The sequence below is a fragment of the Colias philodice genome, chromosome 12 (genome assembly GCF_061535455.1).
Source record: "Colias philodice isolate Cphi_HAF_F1 chromosome 12, ilColPhil1 Martin Lab GWU primary, whole genome shotgun sequence".
In the NCBI taxonomy this organism is placed as follows: domain Eukaryota; kingdom Metazoa; phylum Arthropoda; class Insecta; order Lepidoptera; family Pieridae; genus Colias; species Colias philodice.
The window spans coordinates 8753126-8773078 of record NC_143097.1 but is presented as its reverse complement, the minus strand read 5'-3'; the positions used below and the strand labels follow the sequence as shown (position 1 = coordinate 8773078).

The 19953-nt window shown below is 34.3% G+C and overlaps 1 protein-coding gene across 2 annotated transcripts in view; it reads left to right on the top strand.

Moving 5' to 3' along the window:
• Lar (tyrosine-protein phosphatase Lar) overlaps positions 1–19953 on the top strand; it is a 338436-nt gene that overhangs the window by 303222 nt on the left and 15261 nt on the right. For both annotated transcript variants that reach the window (XM_089701767.1, XM_089701766.1), the window contains exons 8-16: positions 4363–4488; positions 4976–5125; positions 6531–6664; positions 7014–7164; positions 15946–16046; positions 16872–16934; positions 17430–17559; positions 17885–18035; positions 18723–18859. In XM_089701767.1, coding sequence (XP_089557893.1) covers positions 4363–4488; positions 4976–5125; positions 6531–6664; positions 7014–7164; positions 15946–16046; positions 16872–16934; positions 17430–17559; positions 17885–18035; positions 18723–18859 — 1143 coding nt within the window. The remainder of the gene's footprint in view (positions 1–4362; positions 4489–4975; positions 5126–6530; positions 6665–7013; positions 7165–15945; positions 16047–16871; positions 16935–17429; positions 17560–17884; positions 18036–18722; positions 18860–19953) is intronic.

Below are 19953 nucleotides of genomic sequence, written 5' to 3'. Positions count from 1 at the left end.
AAAACCTCAATCAAATGTCAAAAGTCAAACGACAAACATGTCATTGTAATTAAAATTGAAGCGGCCAGCTACATTTCAGAAATATTCTTACAAAGTGCGGCCGCCATGAGTAAATATGTACATAGAATTACCTTAATAAATAGCGTAGTTAAAAATAAAATATGTAACGCAGTTAACTTATATTTCTGATTTATAAAACATTTGAATTTTATATAAAACTAAAAATGAAAATAAATATTCATTCGTTTTAATCGATATATCGACTATTTTACTCCTGACAGCACTGACAATCTCTGCTTGATAAGACCGGTAGTCATAGAAATCTAAATAACAATTCCGTTAGTGAACACATTATCTTTTTTTTTCAAACATTTGTTTTCCCATAGAATCAGAAGTCAATATTTTACCAAGAATTATTAAAAATAACATAATGAATTTTAAATATATTATGATTTCTGTAAGGCCCTAATTTTGTTAGGCCCAGTTTCGCCATTCTCCTTTAAGACTTTATTGAAATTTGCTCGCAACGCTTTTGGAAATGCAACCCAAACAATCGTTGTCCTGAATGAAGTTCAAATATTCGATAACAGATGGCGCCACTATGTAGGGTTGGAAAGTTCCTTATATCTTTAGAAACACGCCCTTAGATTAAAACGGGAACTTTCTAGCTTCTGTAGCGGTAGCGTATGTAGTAAAGGCGCGAAATTTAAAAACCTAAATTTTTTAATATTTTGAGAATTAATTTGGATAACTAAAATTATGTCGCTTTAACTCCAAAATATACGTTAAATAATGACGTATAAATACACAAAATTTAAATTTAAGATTTTATTGAAATTGGAATTTTAAATTTCGCGCCACTACTACACATGCTGCAATGGCTCACAACTATGGAGACTACACACTATGTCTATTGGAGTGTAATATAGTCTCCGAAGTTCAAATATTCGATAACAGATGGCGCCACTGCACTTAATTTCCAAGTTGAAGGGTCGGAAAGTCCCTTATATCTTTAAAAACATGCCCTTTAGATTAAAACGGGAACTTTCTTGTTCGAGGGGGGACAAAGGGCTATCACACCACATAAGTCCCTTTATCGTGTCGGGACTCCTTTTTAAGTTTTATCGGCACGCACATTTTATCGACTTAGTTTTATTATATATATAGATATAGATATGACCAAGGGAATTTTACTATTTGATAAAAACATATTTTTAAGTTCTGTGTGACAAAATACTAGGAAGTACTTAGCTTGATCAAAAGTAAAAAGAAATACGAACAAATTCTGACAGAAGATCTACAATGCCTCACTTTAGTAGTAGGATTTTTTATATACTTACGAGTATATATTATACTAGAGGTCCGCCCCGGCTTCGCTCGTGGTACATATTATTTCGCAATAAAAGGCAGCCTATGTCCTTTCTCGGGTATCAAAATATCTCCATACCAAATTTCATGCAAATTGGTTCAGTAGTTTAGGCGTGATTGAGTAACAGACAGACAGACAGAGTTACTTTCGCATTTATAATATTAGTATGGATAACACTATTTATTAATAACCCGAGTAAAACCACATTAAAGACCCATCGTGATCTAAAACCGTCAATGACATTCGCCCTTTCCTTTCAATTTAATTAAAGGTACCAACTGTAAGAAGATTTTCATTACGATGTCAGAAATAAACGCGGAATTTGTTTATCATGACGCGAAGAATATTTGGTTATCTAAAAATGTTAACCCTTTGATGTACAACTGATACTGAGTGTTTTTATAGCTTCTAATTTTAAACTTTTGGTGTGTTAGTTGCAATATTTGAAACTGAAAACCAGCACTGTACTGGCAAGATTTTCACAGTAAAAGCTGAGACACAATTTTTTCTTCATATGAAAAACTTATAATGTTGTGTGTTCAAAATATGAGAAACAGCTACTAACGATGTTTTTATATTTAATAAAAACGCGCCATCTTGACGAGTGCTACAATTGTTTAAACGCTGAAATGGCGGCGGCCTAACTTCAATTAACATAATGGTTTCGCGGCAAATATTTTCTTACCTTTTTAACGTTTTTTCTTAGTCAGTGGCAGATACAAAGCGTACTACTTGCACTGCCCACGCTCACAATATGATAGATGATGATTACACCGACTTTTCCGTTTGTTAAAGTAAATTAGGGCACGTTTTATGGGCGTCTTTAGTTATTTGAAATAATAGATGCTTATGATGATAGATTTAATGGTGTTAAGGTTTTAAAAAGTTTGATAATGTTGACTGTTGATAACGGCTTGTTATTTCTTCTTACTTAAGTGAAAGTAATTCTTAAAAACATAAAAATTTGTAAGAATTACTTTCACTAAAATTTACAGGGTAAGTTTGCGAAATAATCACCTATCTAGTTAGGTATTCGAGGTACAATATTCGAGAAGTTTTTATGTAAGTGTAACTAAAAATATTTGCAGATTGTGCAGTTGATAATGGATCAGGAACTCTACATGCGTTTTATATCATATCAATATGTAATATTTTCTCATTCAGTAAAACTGAAACGTAATAAACTCCTTGCAAGTAAATACAAGATATCACTTTATACTTAATGCATGTACACTCTACACATTAAGAGTCGTATTGGCACCACTTCCCCGACATTACCTTCTGCCACATATTTTTAACATCAATCGCTTAACATTTTATACACTGCCTACATTTATACGCTCCCTTTGTTTAAGTCAAAGGTCGCGTCAACCCTCACGCCTCCCTCATTTATACTGAAAAGTGGACCATTTTGCATGTTTATTCTTGACACGTCGTCGAAAATATAAAACTGGCAACCTTTGTGGCTTTAAAGTATTCAGGTGTTAAAAATACTGAGCACGTGTGCAGGTAGATGTCGTGGGTTCTAGAGGTATCTGTTGCAAGTGCTACCTTTTATGACTCTTGAAATTTGAAACTGGCATAGTGAAGCCTTGGCACAATACATTTGGATGGTGGATATAAGATTATTGTGGGTGCTGTTGAATTGTAGAGGAATATAAGATTGTTAGTTTATAAGGTTTGTTGTTAATTTTCACAGTTATTATTTACTGAAAAGATTTGATGAAATTTGCTATAAAAACGGAATACTTTATGTTCTAGTAACTAGTAACTAGATTACTTTATGTTAATAGTTACTATTTACTATTTTATACATATTCAACACACATCTTTTTTTGGATGGTACTAAATTGAAATATTTAAAATTCAATTGCGAAAAATATTTCGTAATTGAATTACAATTAAAAAAAATTATATAATAATACTAGCGGTCCGCCCCGGCTTCGCCCGTGGTACATATGAAAAATAGATGTTGGCCGATTCTCAGACTTACCCGATATGCACAAAAAATTTCATGAGAATCGGTCCACCCGTTTCGGAGGAGTATGCAGACTAACATTGTGACACGAGAATTTTATATATAAGATAATTTAATCCACTATAGTTAATTTTAAATCTGCACAAAGCTTACTATTAGTAATTCATAAATAAGTTATACGTACCTAATGATTTATTCGTGTTATATCAAGTGAGTTAATTGGAAATGTATTTAGTTTGCTGATAAATAATAATTTATTATAATAAGTCTATCGAAAGTATTCCTTTCGCTTGTTAAACAAAGTTCTCTGGAATACGATATGACGATACTCGTCAAAATACAATTAATTGATTTTAATTGTGAAATAATCTGAGATTATTATTAATTACGCGGGAATTATTCAATTGTAACTCAATCGAGTCGGGCACTTATTATATTACAATTTGGTCGGTTCAAATTACGTAACAAACTTTACTTAGATCCTAAGTCTTTGCGATTAAAGCCGAAATTGGTTTACACGATGTGATTAGACTTGAAAAGCGGTAAACATGAACTAGGTACAAAAATAAAATTATAATATATAGAGGACATATAAAAATAAAGATTATTAAGATATTGCTCTATAAAAACTCTTTTATATATTCAGTAAATGTTGTTAAAAATATGAAGAAACCCAAAAGCATATTATTATAACAATTTTAACTATACAAAAAACTTTATTTTTGCTTATATTACAACAACCATTCCTTCCTTTTCTTTTCAGTAAGCCTATAGTTAAAAAAGACGGGTTGCACTCCGGGAGTGCCGGCAGAAGTGAAAACTTGATTATTAACGTTGAGCATGTTTAATATTTTGGAATGGTATCCGTCTTACGCTTTTTCGATCAGGTCACGTGTCCTGACGCGAGTTTAAGATTTTATACCCATTACAGAAAAAGTGCTCAACGCCGCTAAAGAAGTTTTCACTTCAAAAATTACAAAAAATAGCATTTTCTTAATAAAACCATCTTCCACAGTGAGGCGTGTAGCACCCCAGTTTTCGATACCACCCCCACCACGGACTGAAGTGATGCTGGGCGGTAATCTTACGTTGAAGTGCGTCGCCGTAGGATCGCCGATGCCCACTGTCAAATGGAGAAAAGGTATATTGTGTAATATATATTTAGAAAATAGATTATTAGATCAGTTTTAAGACTTTGAACAGATTTTGAAGCATGAACACGTTTACTCTAAGATGTTTGAAACGTAGGGAATAAATCGCGTTTAAAATCTGTTAGTTTCTGAATGGAGAAAAAGAGAGTCATTTCTGAGGTATTATTATAGTGGAAATAACCCCATGTATTACTTTTTCACGGAAATAGAGTACCAACCTACTACCTAGTAACAAGCTTCGAAGAATTTTATTAGTCTGATAGATAGAACTGTGTAGAGGAATATTTTCACTACTCTTTTTTTATAGATTAAAAACACATAATATAATAGGTAAATACATGTGAATGGAATTTGAGACAAGGTTTGCGTCTCCTAAAGCTCATAACTTTGGAATACTTAAAATTGACCAAATTTGTGTATTATTAATATATTATATCTATTGAACAATACGTAATATTTAATATATTTTCCGCGCAGGATTGACGAAATGGCTGACGCCCGAAGACAACCCGCCGCTCGGCATCAACACACTGAAGTTGGAGGATATACGCGAATCTGCGAACTACACGTGCGAGGCAGCCAGCGTGCTTGGCGTGATTGAAGCCACGGCAGAGGTCAAAGTCCAATGTGAGTAGAACTATCGTCATCATCATGTATAACAAACGTTATAAGACATCTTCTTCTACAGCATATATTAGCTCCCACTGTAGGGATACAGGCCTCGTATGAGATTTAAACCGTAATATACAACGCTGATCAAGTGCGGATTGATGGAACGTCTCGTTTCTTTAATTCTTTGTATTACTATTTAAAATAATTTGACAAGAAGGGTGCTTTTAAAAATTAAGAGTTGTGATCTTGTCCATATAGTTGGATATATATTTTTATTTCAAATATTTATTTATCACTCCTTAGTATATTTGCAAATCTTCGAAAATGTAAAGCCTTATGCAATCATTATTTTCTTGTAACCAAAGCAAGCAAAAGCTTTGCTAAATTACATAACGTTTGTAGTAGGTGCTACTTAATAGGTAGTCAAATGCAATCACCCGACAGATTTCACACAGTCAAATAGCTATTGAGAGCGACCACGCTTTTGGTTGTGCGAGCCGTATCATTTCCTTTATGTAACTGCAACTAGTCATGAACGATAATTAAGGGAATTATCATTACACGCCTAACTCATTAGGTGCTCGAACAAAACTCCATCATTGACTAGCATTAAACTGGACAGACAATATTGCCACGATGTTTATGTATTTAAATACATAAATAATCACTCCGTTTAATTAATAAGTTGAACAAAGCGAAGTTTCCACAGTGAACCGAATCAAAATTAAGTATTTGCCAAAATCAATTTGATAAATGGCGGGGAGTCTCATCCATCCATTATGGATAAATATTATAATTCCTAATCGGAAGGCTTGCGAACTCGCCGGATGCCCGGGAGACATAACGAATGTCAGTTTGATTAATGATTAATTATTGTTACTTCGTCCGTTTTCTCAGCTTAATTCGAAAGGGATTAGCCCCTTTTCCCCCGACTTGTTTAGCCGTACGGCTACGGCCCGTTAAAACTTTCAGGCCGTCAATTGAACTTCGTATTTTTATGCGTTTAAGTAGCTTAGCGAACTCATAATACACCAGATTCGATGTTAAACATTAATGAGGGATTTTTGTAAGTGGAAAGGAGGCGGGATAAGGCAAGAGCAGTTTATTAGGTTAGCTTGTGTTTTGAAAAGTTAAATTAATATGTGAAAAAGTTTATTGGGGTTTGCTGCTCTTGTTCTAATTTTAATTCAATAGAATTTCTACTTCAGGTTCCTTTGAATCCTATTTCAGATATCAAACTTTCACATACTTAATACTATGTATAAACTAGTAATTTTGTATTTCATCGAGATAAATAAAGTTAGTTATCTATTTCATCATTTTTATGTTTATGTATAAAAAGTGTTTCTATTCAGGCTTATATTTTGAACAAATTCAATAAGAATATTTATTTCAATGATATTTTTATAACTTGTAACAGCGTTACCCGGTCCCCCCACGGAAGTACGGGCATCTGAAATCACAGCGACGACAGTACGCCTCGCTTGGACGTACAGCGGGCCCGAGGAGCCGCAGTACTATGTTATACAGTACAAGCCGAAATATGCTAATCAGGTAATGTTTTAGTGAATAATTTTATAAATTTATAGAGCATGTTATTACTTTGTATTATTTAATATATTATTGAATTATTTTAAAGAGAGAGCATAAACCACTTAAAAGCGGATACATAGAATACAAATAATTATGGAAATGCGGGTGGCTGAAAATGTAAAAAAAGCTAAGTAATATACACTACCCTTTTTACAGAAAGTAGGTGAAATTGAAAATATCCGCATTATATATAGAGTTATAATATGTAATAATTACCATAAACATTAAACAATATGTAAAAAAAAAACTTTTCATCAATTTCTCTTCTAATACTAAACAATATTCCATAAAACATTGTGTCGCGTTTTAGGCGTTCAGCGAGATATCCGGCGTGATCACACAGTACTATTCAGTGACGAACCTGTCCCCGTACACGGAGTACGAAATGTACGTGATAGCTGTGAACAACATTGGTCGCGGTCCGCCCTCCGAGCCGGCGGTCATCACTACGGGGGAGACTGGTATGTAGATATGTAGATTGACGATGATTTTTTTTTATGGGATATATGACACACAGAGTAGAGATAAGTGGTGGTCTAAAATGGACAAAATAAAACAATTTTCTTAAGGTATAAAGATGATTTTAAAGTAAAGTTTTTTTTAAAGTAGAGGCCTAGAAATGAGCTAATGTAGCATTTTTCCTAAGTAACATTGGACTGTTTTTAAGGATGAGTTGTAGGCTGGAAACTTACTGTTTTGAGCTATGTATGATTACATTTGCGACACGATCCAAAGAAAAAAACTTTAAGGTATATTAAAATTTTCTTTTGATAATAAAGGAGGAAAGGGAAATGAAAGGAAATCTATATGGCCAAGGGAGGTCTTTATAAGATAGACCTATAATTTGCGAAGTTGTATTACTTTCGATTGATTGAATCCTATTGAATGTTTTTTTGTCATTAAGCTCCGTTATATTTGCGTACTCTCGTCAATGATTATTAACAACAGGTAACAAATTCTCGTTAAACCAACCGACCAGCCTCGCTTCGTGTATTGATGTAAAAAAATATTTAAAGGGACGTTTTAATCATGTCGGCCGATTGAACGTCGGCGAACCCTACCGGCATCCAAATAAAATACAACAATTTCGGCGCATTCATCATCCGCTTCCTTTAATTTTGTTCTTATCGCTTACGATTCTATCTATTTCCTTGATTGATTTCATCGCTTTAGATTCGATAAATAGATTTTTGGTTTTACGTCGCTCGTTTCTCAGTTCTAAGATATTTGTTTTGTACGATTTTTTCATGCCAACGCGTATAACGCGACGTACTACGGTCGCCGCGGCTTTCATGTAAGTTTTGCTTCTGAATGAAATTTTTTGATTTAAGTACATAGTTTTGTTTTTGTTGATTTTTTTTTTTGTTTTCTATTTTTTATTTGGCACTTTTAAATTGGGTTTTCGTAGTGTTAGATGTAGCGCGTGATTTACGTTTCATTTCATGCACCATTTCGTTACCGACGGACATTTTAATAATGTTACTACTACACGTTCCCTCTACCCTTTTTCTGCTATAGCACATGTGTGTGATTTGAGTGTGACATTTTTTATATAATATCTACTGACTAATAATGCTGTTTTCCTGCTATTTTTTGCAGTGGATTCATTGTATGGAGGTGCCAGTAAGTAAATTCTTACTACATACGGGTAGTTAAAAATGCATGTGTCTTTGGCTTTTATTTTATTGAAATCTGTATTCCTTTAATAAAACATGTAATTTGTGGGCGATAATTTTACGTTATCATTTAACATTTTTAATCCATCGCATAATTAAACTACACTTAATCTATATACCATAATATCATTTCTGGGACATTTTCTTTTTTTTAATTTCTAACCTCATTTTTCACTCCAACAACTTGACTTAAATTACCGCAGACTCGGGGGTCGAACAAAATATTAAAATTGTCTCTGATGAGATGATAATGAAAGCGTTGCCATAGAGAAAAAATAAAAAATTCACCGAGCACTTTTCCTTTTCAGTGTATTTTTTAACGTCTATACATATAATAAAATCGTAGGAAAGTCAAAACTGTACATTAAATATTTTTTTAAAAGAATACTTGATCCATGATCTATAATCGATATAGAAGCCAAAAATATAGTTTTTAGAATTTTTGTCTGTTTGTCGGTTTGTCTGTTTGTCTGTTTGTCTGTATGTATTTCCGGGCTAATCTCAGAAAGTACTGCATAGATTTACTTCAAATTTTGCATGAATATTCCTAAGAGGTCGGGTGAGGATAGTTTAAACATATTATCATGATATCACCTTCGCGGGAGGAGCTGTGAACCTTTATTTTTCTTACATATTCCGTGTACTACGACAGCGTACAATCTAAAGACTCATGTTTAAATGTTGGTTTCGAGTAAGCCATGCTATTATCTAGCTTTACAAAATAAAAACTATATCATTTACGTAATTTGGGCAGAGAAACAGTTTAATGAATTTAGTAGTATAAAGACAAATTTGAAACAGCGCCATCTATGAGATTTCGTAAAAATCAAATCAATTTACATGTTATCACTACTGAACAACTGTTGAAAATTAATAATTTAAATATAATCATGTTATTTATTTAACTCTTTAACCCATATCTTCCCTTCCCTATAAGGTGCGCTTATATTTCGTGTGAATATACTACATTTTTAAAAGTGAGGGTAGATGTTTATTATTTTAAGTCAAACTAGACACCATTACAATTAATCTAATATTGATTGTGTTCATTGGTTACATTTTTAATCTTCGTGTTTTATAAATTTATAAAGAATAGAAAAAATTCGATCACGAGGCGGGACTCGAACCCACATAATTTCGTGATCGAATGTTTCTATTCTTTATAAATTTATTATTTATAAATTTATATTTATAAAGCATTTGAATAAATAAATAAATAAAATTAAAATAAATGTCATAAAACCAAAAATATCAAATTCAATCTTCGTGTTTTGTGAATTTTCACCATGCGTTCCCACAAAAGGTAAGTTGTTACTTTTATAGGTATTTATTTTTATAATGATAGCAATTCATGTTTTTTATTGGTTTTATAATGGTTTTATATTACACTTTTAGAATGAAATAATAAAATGATGAATTCTTTTTGACTTTTACAAGATTTTGAGGTGCGTTGGGAACAGTAGTTTGTTGATAAAATTTTATATGTAAGTAGCTTTTTTTATTGATTTACAATTATTAACGTTTGATTTTTTATTTACAGATTCAATGTTCATAAAATTATATCGCCTTTGGAAGACTATTTCTGCTGACAATTTTACAACAACACTTGAAAATTGATGATTTGATGATGAAGATAGTGGCAGCAAGGATTAAGTGGAAATTAGTAATCATCCGCTTCGTCAATTTTTGACTGAAGTTAATGTCCAACGTATGGTTCAATCATTGGAAGTATCTCGGGTAATTTTGGAGGATATTTTTCAGGAAGGAGAGGAGGGGCAGCCAACCACATATCAAACTACTACGTTTTAGTACCGAAAAAAATGTTATTGCCAAATGAAACATAAATTTTGCACTCACAACTGTACAAGTTATGATTTTTATTCTGACTTTGCTGTTATCTGATTATAATATTTATCGTTATGGCTATCGAGGTACCGACCGTACTGGGATGAGAGTACATGATATTATACCTACTCATCATCCAGGATTGCTTAGAGCATTTTCACACTGAAAAAGATGTTTTCTTTGAATCGTAGTTGCTTCATTTATTTATTTTTAATCATTTTACATAATATGTTTTATATTTGCCCATTTTCATTATATTTTATAAATAAAATGGAACCAACATAACTTTGTTACGTAGTTTCTCTATTAATAATCCGTAGGCATATTTTCCGAGCACCCCATTTAGGCGCGGGTCAAACACAAGCGGCGCGGGCGCGGGCGTGCCATAAGCGCACCTCTTGAATCTGTTTTGCACCACGTCCTTCTTATACATTTTGTATGAAAGAATTTTGGAAAGGCGACGAGGCGGCACGCCACGGTTGCGCCGCGGGCGTACCGCAGGCGTACCGCAGGCGCGCTTCCCCCATCGCATCCAAATAGAGGTCAATTCACGGTCATACACAATCAAAAACAAATCGGGTGGTAGTAGACCGGGAGATACTGACACAAAATTTCGAGTCATTTGTCTGTTACAATTTTTACAAAAAAAAAATTTGCAGATTTTCGGCGGTATGGCGACCATTTGGAATCGTCCGAAAAGTATGGCATGGCGATTTTCGTAAATGGCTGCACGACGATGGTTACCTGTGCAAAAGTTAGCCTGGTACAAATGGTTGAATTGTTTTTTTTAAATCAACACATTCGCGTCGGTATGGCGGGCTGTAAGTCACACCGGAAAAGTATGGCATGACACTACCGCCTACTTCTTTTTTATGGGCTATCGGTAAATTCTAAAATTTTTGTGTTACAAATCGTTTGACTTCGCTATTTTTCCGACGAGTTCGACTAACGCCCACGCGACTAAGCCGCCGGTACCAGCGTTCACACCATCGTTTTTCTTTTTGTCATTGCGTACTAAGACCCCTGTAGAACCGCCATCCTGTTACAAATGACTCGAAATTTTGTGTCAGTATCTCCCGGTCTATAGGAGACGGTAGCCTGTCAGTCAAAAATGTGTTCTCTCTGTGTGGAATTATATAGAGCTGCTATTACATACCCTTCTTCGTTTTGTTTTTAAAGGTGAATTGAATTAATCGATGAAATGATTTACACAGGTGATGGCAGTAGGGAAAGTGAAAATGAAGAAGAGCATAATGAAAGTTCCCATGTATTTACAATGTCAGAAATAAAGATAATCCTGATTTTGATTGTGTTTTTTATTTATTTGTAATTGTAATAATATTGTGGAATGATCAGTACTGTAAATACTTTTGAACTGAGATTTTAATGATAAGATTTATATGGTTTAAATGTAAACCTGTGTTTGAAAACCATATTTTATCTATACTAATATTATAAAGAGGAAAGGTTTGTATGTATGTATGTATGTATGGTTTTCACGCATAAACTAGGTACTGGACCGATTTTGATGAAATTTGGCACAGATAATCTTTAGAGTTTAGACCCTGAGAAAGAACATAGGCTACCTTTTATTGCGAAATATGTACCACGGGCGAAGCCGGGGCGGACCGCTAGTACAATATAAATTTTGTGTTATTTTAACCTTCTTTTCTTCCATCATTACACCAGTACTACTTTAAAATTATGTACTTTAAAAGTACTATAAAATTTTCCAAGTAAATTCCAACATTTCCAACAAAGATATATTTGCAATCGTGGGGTTATCCTCGCTATTTACTTACAAGGAATTATCAAAACAAAATCGTTACTTTCAAATTAACGTTACTTTCAAATCTCTTTTAGCACAAAAAACATAATTTTACTAAATTATGCATGAAGAAAATGCATTTAACCACTCTATATAAATATCATTTTCGGACGCCAACAGCGCGCCCGCGGTGCGCCCGATGCGCGCCGCGCCGCTTGTATATGTCCCGCGCCTTAAGGTGCGGTCCTGAAATTATAAAAAGTTAATGTATACTTTTGCCTAATATAAGCTCAAGATCATTTTTAGATAAAAATAACAAAAAGAACTTATTAATTAAAATTTAGTAGATAAAAGAAATTATGTTACGATTTTATAAGAAAACACAGTATATTTATTAGGCGGCGGTGATCTCTTCCAGGCAAAAGATATTCATCAGCTCAATAAAATTGAATAGTTGTTGTTAGTTATTCTTTAAATTCACTGATTGTAATGAGCATTTCCGCATGCAAGTTGTATCGTAGTTTAGATATATCATAGTTTTGACACATTACAGTTCCAACAAAACCCTCAAATTTTTGAGCAGAGTTGAGCAAGATAATTTAAAAAATGTGCTGTTTTAAGTATTATAGAAAAGGTTAGTTCGTTGATAATTATCATTTCTTCATCATTTACATGGGTGTTGTTAAATGTTAGTAAAAATAAACTTTGACTGTTAATACTTTTGTTCAGTATTTACCTGTATGATTATTGCTTGGTAATTAATATGTATATTTTCATGTCGTATAGCTAATTATAAACATAAGTGTGATGTGAAACTAGCTGGATTTATTTTTACACACTCACAGCCATATATTTTATATTAAAATAGTGTAAATCATAATATTTTTTCACAATTAAAAATATTTCCTTTTTTCTGATGGTGTTGGCATCGAATTAAACCGCGCTGTCGTTTCGTTCACTAAAAGTGATGTTATGAGGACCGAATATGTAGCCGCCTCAACTTACGGAAACGAGAGTAACCTGCGTTGTCTGTTAGTTATTGTATAGTCGAATTTAACGTTACATGGAAATTGGAATCTAAATATATTATGTATACTTAGGTATATTAAATCTGTACATGAAATATATTTCCTAAATAACTATCACGGGGTGATTAGGGATCGACACTGATGCCAAAGAAGCAAACAGTAAAATTTTTGTCCGTATAACCGGTATAGAAACAAAAACTACTCGACGGATTTAAACGAAACTTGGTACAATTATTTTTCATATTCCTGAGCAGAGCAGTAACTCCATTTTTAAGCTTTCGTCGCGTGTGCAACCTTAATGGTTAAAGCTACACAGAAATCATGTATTCAGAAAGAAATGTTCTCCTTATTATATAAAAAATATCTCCCGACATCATAAATGTCTATCTTTTATGGTTGACTCACAATAACACGTGTAACTTCCGATAGCTTAGGAGTTCGAAGCTTTCTGATTATATTTGTCTATAACACTCTCAGTCCGTTTTAACTCAATTTTTATTTTCATGCATCAGTGCCACCTAAAAAATCTTTATCTCGAAATTCGAGCAAAGCTAAGAAAATGAGAAATAAGAGTTCTCAAGAATCGTTAGAGGTATACTCTAGGCCGAAAACAACACGTGTTATGCCGAGAACCTGAAACCGCTTCACAACGAGAATTGCGGCTCACAGCTGACCGCGAACGGCATGTACTATCCCGTGAGACCGAAACCTTCACTGAGAGGGTATAACGTCTCACAGCTGATCACGGCCGTCACATTTTATCTCGAGAATCTGAAACTTTTACTCAATATGAAGACCGTTTGACAAATGATAGGGTGCACCATAATATTATTCGATCTCTTGAAGATGAACATGAGCATAAGCAATGACTAGAGTAGGGACGCGAATATTACAATTAATTGAGACAAAAACGATTATTAAGTTTGTTTAATGAAAGATTAAGAATTGAAACCATTCGGTCTCTGGAAACGGACGAATAGCGAGAGGCCCCTCTTACTGCAGACAGATTTCGCATAGTCTTAATGACTTAGAGGTAAACATAGAAGATCAATCTACGAATTCGGTGGTGGGGTCCGACAAATATAAAAGTGGGTTTTCTTATAACCTCACAATTGATTACAGATCATCTTCTGTATAGGCGATATTAACGTAGTATGTTATTTTTGTAATGCTTTAAAGTGGAGTAAGGAGTCGGCTTTCGTTTGAAGATACACCGGAACCTTTGAAATCACTACTTTTAGAGGAACATGACGTGCAATCTAAACAGTTCTTAGACAATATTCGCTCTTATAGTAGTGCGTTTCAAATGATCCTTTGGTGCTCAACAATTATCAGAAGGTCCTTTCATGCTTACTTTTAAGATACAAGGTCAAGTTTACCATTTGATAGGATCCCTTTTGCCTGAAGGCCAACCTAAGTTTCTTTAAATATATTTTGTATTCGACTACAACGAATAGTCGAATACAAGAATTATCAATATTTCTCGAATTTAAAACTGAACTCATTTCACAATTTTAGAACATGTTTCATCAGGTTAATTCGTATGTATGCAGTTTTAAATCGACATTAGAAGCTTTTCCTCAAGATGGTGATATTAATATAAGATTGTTATAAATGTCTATCGGCACTCAGGAACTCCCTGGGCGTGTATAACGCCCAGGCCACAGTATTACAATTTTTCCTACAGCAGGGCGACGAATGTATTTTCGCATAGCAAAGGAGGGGAACTCGCGGGGGGTCAAGTGACGCGGGCCACGTACCATTAACATGCTTAGTTTGTGGTACCGAGCGCGAAAGAAAGTCATCGTGTTTTTGTTTTGTTACTATGTAAACTAACGTAATTTAATACTTAGGTACATATTCTATAATGGTGCGCTCAAACTGTTAATCTACATTTAATTTAGATTATTATTTGAAATACTAAGTAATGTAGAATTTAAATCACATTCCTTCATGTTTTCCTCAGATTTTCAATTTTCTCCGATTTTAAGATTTTCAGAGTGTTCAATTTTAATGTAGTTAAATTTTATAAGAGACAATTAAGAACATTCAAAAATAAAGTGTCACGTATTTTTTTTAAACGACGAATGACCTAAAACGACGTAATCGCGGACGAAGTCGCGGGCAACAGCTAGTAACTAATAAAAGGGAGTTCGGCGGAGTTACAAACGCAATTATGTCGTAATATTGCACCGGTATCAACTTCTATTGTCTCGAGCCTACGAAATATTATAAACGGCAAAAGGGATTTTTCATTGAGTGACGTTCTCTTTTACGTGTCCGTAACCGCGATTACAAATCCTATTAAGGGCCATTGTGTCTCCGGCTGTTATTATTTCCTTTTTTATACTTTCATTTTGTTTAAACTTAATTGAGATGAGACAGAGTCCGCTTAGCGCGTTATTGTTCCGCTCCCGCGATATTACTTTCATAATAACAACCGTTTTAATGCCACATCAAATATTTATGTGAAGCTCCAAGAGTCAAACGATGGGAAAAGCGATTAATTAATGTCCATTATTATTGTTTTGTTTTCGCCTTTGTGTTTTATATAAATTGAAATTTTATTATGTTCTGTGATCTGAGTTTGGATTTTGTTTTTCGATTATATGTATATTGAGATGGCTGTTTTCTTTGAATGGCAACAAATTGGGACAGTTGGCCACATTATTTAATTTACATGTAACATGATTATATGTGACGCAGGTATTGACTGTGTATATTTATATTGGTTTTATCACATTTTATTGGGCTCTATAATTCTATATTATGTTTTTTAAAACCAACTAACATCAGAAAATTTTAGAAATTTATCATTTTAAATTATAACTAGCAGCATATGTCAAACTGTCACATACGTCATGCTACATGCCACAGATAAAATAGGACACTCCAAAATGTAGAGTAACCATGATTTTCCCACAGAACCCGGTTCAGCGCCAAGGAACGTGCAAGTTCGTCCGTTGAGCTCAAGCACTATGGTCATACAGTGGGACGAGCCGGAAACGCCTAATGGTCAAGTTACGGTAAGATATATGTATAATAGGGCAGTATAACATATTTTTAAGATCTTTAGAAGGCTTTGTATTAAAAATGTATTCAAGAAATAATGTTTTAAGAAATTGTTTCTTCCAAGTGGACCTATGTTGTCTATTTAATTTAATTTATTGCGATTTAACTGTGGGCCCTTATTTTGTTTCTTATAATAATCATTATATTAAGGGCTGATTTTTCAATCCTTGGATAAAACTTATTCGTCGAATAATGTATAAAACTACCATTTTAAAAACGTATTCTAATTGTCCGTATTTGACAGTTTATGTGACATTTTAATATTATCGTGTAATACTTTATAGGTCAGATAAGTTTTAACCAAGCATTGAAAAATCGGCCCTTAGTCAATCAATTTACCTTTTATAGTATGAAGAATGAAGAAGTATGAAGCTTCTTTGTTATTTTAAAGTATTTGTATGTACATATGATTGAATAAAAATGACACTAATAAACCAAGACATATCACCTCACAAGATAAAACACGCGCAAATTGTAACACAATATTAATATTATATTTTTATACCTACGCTTCCATTACAACGTTTTTCCTCAAAGCAACATTGTCTTTTCAAACATCTCGGTAAATTAGAATTTCTGAGTTTTCATTATGTTGGAATACATCACTGTATTTTTTGGCGTTCATTAAAATTTTCCAAATAAAGACGTTTTTATCCTCGGAGGAATACCTCCGAGGAACGTACGTGTCCGTCAACGTACGTGTACCGAGAAATATCTCGGTACACGTACGTTGTTGTCGTACACGTATGTTGTATTGTATGGAATGTTTTTTTTTGCAGGGCTACAAAGTTTACTATACGTCAGATCCGTCTCAACCAATACAATCGTGGCATTCTCAGATGGTAAGTTACATATTTTGATGAATTATTGAATTTTTAGACTTTCTTTTTTAGTTTATTGATATGTGTAAAGATTGTTTTTGTGTATAGTTACGAAATTGGTTCTCCTATATTTAGTTTCACGCAGACTTTTTCTAACATTAAAGATAAGTCTTACAATTGAAAACGTAATCCTTGATATAGATAAGGTTTATAAGGATAGATCCTTTTCTTCTTTATTGATTCTAGTGACTATCTAGTCAATAATGCTTTACCCTATATGTATTTAAAGAAAGAGAGATTGTTTTAGTTTTATATTTTAAGAAAGAAATCATTTCAGAAGGTGATTTAGAATTGCTTGTAGGGTATCTACAGCAAAGTTGCCCAAGAAAAAAATGTAATAACTTTCACGTTTAAACTCTCCAGATTTATATATTATTATTATATTATAAACATTTCATCCAAACAGATAAAACTTTCAATTTATGTATATTATCAATTTCTATTTCCTTGAAACAGATGGACAACAACCACTTAACGACTATAAGTGAACTGACGCCACACACCGTATACACAATACGCGTACAAGCGTTCACGTCTGTAGGGCCGAGCCCTATTTCAGCCCCTGTACAAGTGAAGACTCAACAAGGTTTGTTTTTGTATAAAATTAAGTTAATATTAAATTATTTTTGAATTGTGTGATTTTATATTAATTAGTTAATATAGGTCTGAAACTCTTAGTCGACTAAAGTAGTAACAAAATTAGGCAATCACTAATAAAGTGAAATTGAAACTTTTGTGGGTTTATTTGTTGGTAAGCAATATCTTATAATATAAGGTACACAGATATTATTATGTTCTCGAAGATTATAACTGTAAAAGCCTATATGAAAATCAAGCGAAAAAAAATTGTAAAGGTTTGAAACTTTTATTTTTCATTCTCCCAATATAAATTAACAAAAATTCGTACCCAGGTGTACCGTCGCAACCGTCAAACTTAGTAGTCGTAGAGGCGGGCGAAACGTCGGTCACATTATCGTGGCGACGACCGACGCACGCCGGCGACAATATCGTGTCGTATGAACTGTATTGGAACGATACGTACGCTAAGGAGCATCATAAAAAGTAAGTTTTTGAATTTTTGAGGGTAGAGTATGTAGAGTCGACAGAGACATATATTTTAAAATGTATATTATTTACCTATTGTTGCTCTCATTGTTCATTTTTATCATGGTTATTAAAATAGGGCTTTCATTTTGAATTTTTTGATGACAGGAGACAATTGAAATTGTTATGCTGAATGCTGAATTCGTTAAAACTTAGTTGGATGTGTGGATATGCATATGTGTACTTTTAATCCACCTTTTTAACAACAGAAATAACACAAAAAAGTATAGTTGACAGCCATGTGACTTGATTTATAATAGAAGTAATACGTATAATTACTTACTTACTGACTTATATTGCATTGTTGTTGTCTGCAGTCTGCATATAGATTGTTAAAAATGACATTGTATAAAAATGATGTAACTATCTACTTCTACTTTGTATATTGTGTAAATCGATATTTATTTATTAAGCTATTGCATAGCTTCTATCGCGGGCCTTGAGCGCGGGGACCGAATCGAGAAATTCCATAACGAAAAAACCTCACGCTATCCACTCCGACGGGCGCGGAGGTGTGGCTTGAAGGCATGCTATGCAATAGCTTTACCGCGGCAGTCCCCGAGTGCCACACGTCTTTTTTATTTATTTAATTATAATTGTGAAATTCCCAATAAACGAACAATTATTATTATAAAAACAACACAGGCGCATACCAATAACGGAGACGTACACGCTAAACGGCTTGTATCCGAACACGCTGTACTACATCTGGTTAGCGGCGCGTTCCCAGCGCGGGGAGGGCGCCACCACGCCGCCCATCGCCGTGCGCACCAAGCAGTACGGTACGTGACGTCACACGACACGACACGACACGTCGTGACACATCACGATACGATATGTCGTGACACACGACACGACGTTTGGGAACGGACTGCGTTGTGGTTGCAATATTGAACTATGTGGGATGATATTGCAATGCTAAGTTCGATTTTGGGTAGTTGTAATGTTGAACTGCGTAGTTTAATATTGTATGTTGATATTGTAAGATGATTTTACTAGAAATTAATAGTCCCTCGTCTACTCCGATAATGGGAAACGTGCAGCCCCTTCCCGAATGCTCTGAAATTGTGAAGTAACTATCGTTTTCCAGGTAATGCCCACTGTAATATTTCACATAAAAGCACCTGCCCGGCACGCTGCCAGTAATATACAGCACAAGCACCAAGTTTTATATCACGATAATTGTGTGTTTTTGTAATTGTAAATTTGTAACGGCAATGTGTACGCAACGCGGTCTCTTTCGATGCATTTTTCCGTCGAAAGCGATATGAACGCTATGTGCGTACACCGTGCTCAGTAGCTTTATGTTGTTCGTACGTTTTACGAAGCTCCGGCTCGAGTGATTTATTTTTTATATCCTACACAGTCGTCGGCGACGACCATCCATCGCCCATCAGACGAATGATCATTATCTACGTAACCATTAATAACTAATTCCATTTGTGTACCTAACGTTCTGACTTCAGATGTATGGGCGAGCGGATCGCGCACTACACTAAAAGCATGTTGGGTTTAAATCAGATTTTTTTATATTTTTTTCTTTATGTTCATTTTATTTCTGGGCACCATTTTTCCATATAATTTCGATAGCATTCAGTGATTGCATCGGATCGGGCCTTTCGGTCTTGAGGGTACAGACTGCAACGGACCAATCGGTCGCGGGAGGGTTTTCAACAGATCATCGGTCGTGGGGTACGCGGGAGGGAACATATTGTAATAGGCCGATCGGTCGAGGGCTACGTGGGAGGGAACATGTTGCATCAGACCGATCGGTTGCGGGCTACATGGGAGGGTATAGGTTGCTACAAACCGATCGGTCGTGGGCTACATGAGGGTACAGGTTGCTACGGACCGATCGGTCGCAGGCTACGAGGGA